This window comes from Fukomys damarensis, unplaced genomic scaffold, assembly GCF_012274545.1.
Source record: "Fukomys damarensis isolate Sample0158 unplaced genomic scaffold, DMR_v1.0_HiC HiC_scaffold_19, whole genome shotgun sequence".
Taxonomy (NCBI): domain Eukaryota; kingdom Metazoa; phylum Chordata; class Mammalia; order Rodentia; family Bathyergidae; genus Fukomys; species Fukomys damarensis.
Genome location: NW_022900931.1, coordinates 27,525,291 through 27,531,472, shown reverse-complemented (window position 1 = coordinate 27,531,472; position 6,182 = coordinate 27,525,291). Strand labels below are relative to the sequence as shown.

Sequence of the window (6,182 nt, the reverse complement as noted above, 5' to 3'; positions counted from 1 at the left end):
CCCAGAGACAGGGTCTCACTATGTAGTTGAGACTGACCTGGAGCTCACTATGTAGCCCAGGCTGGTCTTGAACTCACAGTGATCCTCCTGCCTCAGCCTCCCAAGTGCTGGGATTATAGGCATGCACCACCACGCCCAGCCCAGTTTGAGCTACACTTTTTGAGCCATACTGATTTCCCTAAATATTGTACCAGTTTACAGTCCCACAAATAATGAAGAAGACTTCCTTTTTCTCCTGCAGCCTCACCAGCATTTATTATTGGTTGATTGCTTGGTGATAGCCGTTCTTTCTGGAGTGAGATGGAATCTTAGTGTTGCTTTAATTGCATTTCTCCAGTGGCCAGCAATGCTGAATGTTTTTTCATGTACTTACTCATCTTTTGTACCTCTTCATCTGAGAAGTGTCTGTTACTTTCAGAAGCCCATTATTTGACTGGGTCTTTAAATTTAGGGTCTAATTTTTTAATTTTTAATACATTCTAGATATCAGTCCTGTGCTGAGGAGTAGCTGCCAAAACTTCTTTCCCCTGCCGTGGGTCATCTCCACTCTGTTGGTGGTTTCTTTTGCCTTGCAGGATCTTTTAAACTTGATGTGATACCATTTGTTGCTTCTTGGTATTGTTTCTTGTGCACCTGGGGTTCTTTTCAGAAATTCTTTTCCTGTACCCATGCCTTTAGGAGTTTCTGTTCCGATGTCTCCATCTTTGATCCATTTTAATTTTAGTTTTGTGCACAGTGAGAGATATGGTCTAGATTCAATCTTTGGCAGGCGGATAGCCGGTTTTCCCAAGATTGTTTATTAAAGAGGGTGTCTTTCCTCCAGCACAACTATTTGGCCCACTTGTCAAAGATAACGTAGTGTAACTGGAGCTGGTTCTGCATCCTCCATTCTGTCCCACTGATGCCCAAGTCTGTTTCTTGCCAATGTCGTGCCTTTAAAAAAAAAAATCACTGTGGCTTTGTAGTATAACTTGAAGGTTGGAATTGTGATGCCCCCTGCTTTGTCCTTGTTACCCAGAATTACTTTTGCTATTCTACGTTTCTTCTGGTGCCATATGAATTTTAGGATTGTTTTTTCTAATTCTGTAAGGAATGCTATTGGTACTTTGATTGGGATTGCATTAAATATGTAGCAGTTTTGGCAGTATGGCCATTTTGGCTATGCAGTTTTAAATATTGCTATTTATTAATAGACTCTCTTGCAGTCAGTTGACCAGTCAAGCAATCAATACAGCAGGGCAGGGATCCAAATACAGAAGATGAAGTCTGTTAAGTAGCCATAGAGGAAATGAGAATTCATGTTGCACTATGTAAGATTTGTGTTGTATAGAAAGAAGGACGTCCCCATGTCTAGGTGGTAAGATACTGGACTACAGCCAGTAATGGCATAATCTACATGTATTGCCTCACAAAGACCCTAATGGGTAGGTTCCATTTTTGTCCCCATGATAGCAATGACACATTGAGGCTTAGAGAAAGAGAGAGTATGACCTGTTCAAAGTCTACAGCTAATAAAGCTGTGAGCCGCAGGTTCGAACCAGAGCCCTTCTAGATTACTCTCCTCTCTCAAATCTGCATTTCTCTCCAAAAACGAGGGGCAGCTCATTCTCAGGGGAGGAGGCTGGATGAAATGAAGGTTTTGTAAAGTATCCATTTTCTGCTTCTAGAACACAGTCAATAACATGACTTCACACCTCTTTGTGGACTCCAGTGGAAAGAAGAACCCAGTTAATTTCCCACACATCAGCAACAAAACCCTGCTGAAACCAGCCCTGCGGTACCAGGTGAGGACGGGGCCATGAACATGATCCTCAGTGGCAAAGACTGAGTAAATCCACAACCAAGCCTAGAAGGGTTACAGAAGGAGAAGGAAAGCACAGTGTCTGCTGGAGAGTCGGGTTCAAGCCCTGTGCTCACTCTTTCTGATGAACGTAAACACGAGCTGTTGACTTTCTTTTATCTACTAAAGGGGCTCTCTGTGAAGCTCTTTGTGACGATCCACCAAGGAAAGGAGAAATTGAAGCTTTGGTGTAATGGGAGACTTGTAAAAATATTGTTTTCCTCCTATGTTCTTTACCTTCTCTGTGCAAGGATTAAGTGAGATAATATATGGGGAAGTAACAAGTTAATTAGCTATACACACGTAAGTGCAGGTTTATGTACCCTTGGGCAAGTTACTTCATCTATTTGGGAACTGGCCTCCTCAGAAGCATCAGTAAAGACTGTTCTCCCATCTTCCTACCACTGGGGTTGCCACCAGTACCCACTAATGTGCGTGGCTCTCCTGGGTATAATGAAAGTCAGATGAGTCCTTTGAGAGAAAGTCTGAGAAAACCAACTGTCTCTTAACTACTGTTTTCTCCCTGGAGATGTAGGAAAGGATCCTGGCTAGATATTGGTGTTCTGGCTCAGGTAAAAGGTTTATGACCCCAGGAGAAGCCTAAATAGTCCTTCTCTGCAAACCTCCTTCCCTGGACAGGATCATCAAACTAATCATCGGGTGCTGGCCTCCGAGAACAAGACTTCAGGAATACTTTTCCACTCTAACATTAAAAGCCAAGACCCCAAGCCCGAGGAGAAATCTCCAAGGAAGCACAAGGTGCCGTTGACAGCGGCAGGTACGACTTTGGGGCAGCAGCAGGGGCAGGGTGTCAGGAGCCAAGCTGAGCTGAGCTGGGCTGTGAAGGAGCTGGAGAGTGGCTTAGGACGACCAGCCCCAGTGAAGAGTCTCGAGCCTCCATCCTGCTGTGACTGTGTGAGTGAGAGGTGCTGTGGGAGCGAGCCCGAGCCTCCCACCACTCCACTCCCCGCAAGCCCACACAGAGTGAGAGTCAGTGTGCTGGTGCAGACAGAAGGCACTGCCCTTCTGCTGTCTCGGGGACAGGGAAGCGAGAGGGAGAAGGAGGCACGAGTGGGCAGTACGGAGTACAGACTGGAATGTGTGGGAATTCTCCCTCTCAGCTGGGATCTTGGCAGAGGCACCTGAGGGGACCTCAGCCAGGCCCCGACGGGTGAGTGGAGCTCTGAGCAGAGCCTCTGGGCCTGGATGTGCACAGGAGGAGTTCGCAGAGACCGCAGTGTGGGGGTCTGCTGCGCCCTGCCCCATGAGACCCGAAAGATCACACACAGGACACAAGAATTCTGGCCAAAGGCAGAAAACCGAAGTCACCTGGACACCAGCCTTGTCCAGCCTCATCCAGGCTCCGGCTCTCCTGCCATAGCGCTGTCACTGAAATTGTCGTCCTTCTTCTCCTCAGATCATCTCAGGTTGATCATGAGGAGATGGCTTTGGCTATGAGCTGGTTCTGCCTTCGCAGAGGTGACAGTTGCCACCTCGCTCTTGGCCTGGGCTTTCTGCCCTGGACCAGGAACATGCCTTAGTTGTCTTTCACACGATGCCCGCCACACAGTGGAAAATGGAGATCTGTTGCCTTGCAGCTCCTTCTTCCCATGGTTCCCTCTCCTGCCCTCCAACAGTTGTCACATAAGACGAAGCTCCTTCCCCAGGCCTGGCTTCTCTCCTCTGGGCTTTCTCCAGTTTATCTGCAGAAGTCTGAACTCCAGCCCCACTCCCAACCCTGCCCAAGCACCAGACCTGACCTGTCCCATGCAGCACAGAGAGGCCGCACACTGCTCCTTGGCTCACATCTGGGCGTGAGCACCACTGGTCTTGGAAGTCATGTGCACGTTACCTCCTGGCCCTGGACTTTGTGGCTTTTAAACCTGTCAAGGCCGACTCTATGCCCCGATCGCACATGAAGTTGGCAAATGCCACCCTAACAACAGACATGGGTGACTCCTGCATTTTCTTACTCAACTCATGGCCCTTTGGGCACTAAATTCTCCTTACCCTGTGTTTGTGCTTTCCTTTTGACTTACTGAAATGAGTGCAAACCCTTAGGGTGTATCCTTGTTACATATCTGCCTGGCGAAATTCCTGATGTGTTGTCCCTCGCGGAACCCTGTCAAGGAGAAGTTTCATGGACTGGCAAGGAGTCCACACCTTCAGCACCTGGGCAGATCTGCACACTGCCCCAGCGTGACTGACAGTTTTGTGTCTTTCCACAGAGGCCCTGATGTGTTATAAGAATCGTCTGTCTCTTTATGAGCAAAGCGAAATCCTGGGCTACGCAGAGCTGTGGTTTCTGGGGCTAGAAGCCGAGAAGGTGCATGTGGACCCTGATAAGTTCAGCAAAACGAGTTTTGATGATGAACAGGGCTCCTACATCGAGGTGACAAAGACTGGGTCACAGCGGCCTCAGAGGCTTGAGCAAGAGATGGGATGGGGAGGGAAGGCAGGGGATATTTTATAGCATCTTGTTGATATATTGGGAACTAAGATTCAGAAAGACTTTACTGGTGCTAAACCAAGAAATACTATGTTTAAAGGATGAAAGGACAAGCAATTTAGTATGCAAGATACTCTGCTAAAGAGCCCTGAGCTTCCCCAGTGCTATGTAAGGTTGCAGATCTGCACCCTGGTGCACTCCCAGGCTGTACTGTGCAGTTGGAACCCTGGGAAAGGCTAGCCTCCCCAGCCTCCCCAGCCTCCCCAGCACTGGCTTTCTCATCCCCTCTGTACTATCCCACATGTGGATACTTTTCTGTCTCATACTGAATGCTGTTTCTCCCACAGAAATAGGGGTTTTTGGTCAATAGTTCCTAGTGCGTAGCACTTAACTTCATCCCACTTTCCAAAACTTGGTTCCAACACCTCTTCTCTCCTCTAACTGGACCTTTGGGACTGCCAGGTTGTGCCTCTTCCCAGGCTGAAAGCTCGGCAGTGATCTGCACCTCTGAGGACACCTGGATGAGTGGTGCTTAGTTTACTAGGGTGTGAGCTTTCTAGGTTCCTGCTGTGGACATTTCATCACAACTTGGCTCTAGCAGAGATGTGACAGGTTTATAGAAAGGATTAATTTTCTTAACAGCACCTGGGCTAAGTTTTTCTAGCACTGCTATTTACAAATGCTTGGAGGTCTTGGTAAAATGCAGATTCTTATCCAGTAGACTGGGTGGGACCTGAGAGTTTACATTTCTAAAAGCTTCTAGGCTTTTGACCTTACTCTAAGAAACAAGGATGAAATTTTAGTCATACAGCCTCCATCTAGAGCCCAGAGTCTCAGCAATTTTAGATCAAGGATCCATTTGGAAATCCAGTAGAAGCTATGGGTCTTCATTTCAGAAAAGGCATCCTTCACATGCACAAACCAATGGGCCGTTGGCTAATAATGTTCAATATAAACCTTACCTTGAATTAAGCCAGGTGTCCCTACCCTCCCTCCCTGTTCCATCTCATGCTCTACCCTGCTGGAACCTAGAGTCTTTCAAGTTCCTAAGGATGTCAGCACTACCCTTAAGTGAATTCACCCAAGTCTCAAACCTTAAGGAGGGGTATTTTGGGTTGGAAGAGAGGGATCGTATGTTCTCTATAATCTCCAGTCTTTCTCCCTGTTTCATTCCAGTGCTCACACAGACACATGCACTCAAGCAAGTGGCTTAGCTACATCCTCTTTTTGCTGCATTATTTTATTTATTTTGTCAACAAATGTTAATTTCATACATATTTATTGAGCGCCTGCATATGCTTAGGCAGCTGGCAGACTCTGAAAACATAAAGCAAGTTGTCATCAGTGAGACATCATGGCCCTGGATCTAACACAAAAGTTGGTAGGTAAGCAATGTTTTGTGGGAGAAACAGCATCCATTATGAGATAGGAAAGCATCCACATATGGGATTTGTTTGAACACTGCCCCCTGCTTTCTAGGATATGGAGAGAATTATTATTATTACAGATTATTATGGCTTTTGGAAAACATTATTCTTACCAAGTTCTGTGCTACTAATGCAAGAATAGAGTTAAAGCTAGCCAGGTGCAGGGGAGCCCCAGATCTGTCCAAGAAGCAGAGCAGGAGTAAAGCCTGTGGCTGAGGTGGGGCCAGAGAGGGAAGGTCCCCCAAACTGGAACGGTTGCTCAACTTGAAGAATCACAGAACTTCCAGAGTGGAAGGGACCTTCGGCTCTGTCCAGCCTTCTTATTCACAAGTCCTAAAACATGCAGCAGACTAGCAGACTGGTATTAGAGCCCAAATGTCCAGGGACCATACAGTGTTCTAGAATGGCTGAACAAGGATTGAGCTTGCGGGGGGGGGGGGGGGGGGGGGGGGGGGGGCGCGGGGGG

At 47.3% G+C, this 6,182-nt stretch overlaps 1 protein-coding gene across 1 annotated transcript in view; it reads left to right on the top strand.

Annotated features, from left to right (window-relative positions):
• Dyrk4 (dual specificity tyrosine phosphorylation regulated kinase 4) overlaps positions 1-6,182 on the top strand; it is a 39,844-nt gene that overhangs the window by 17,713 nt on the left and 15,949 nt on the right. Inside the window, exons 4-6 of the mRNA XM_033765590.1 lie at positions 1,668-1,784; positions 2,480-2,618; positions 4,069-4,232. Coding sequence (XP_033621481.1) covers positions 1,668-1,784; positions 2,480-2,618; positions 4,069-4,232 — 420 coding nt within the window. The remainder of the gene's footprint in view (positions 1-1,667; positions 1,785-2,479; positions 2,619-4,068; positions 4,233-6,182) is intronic.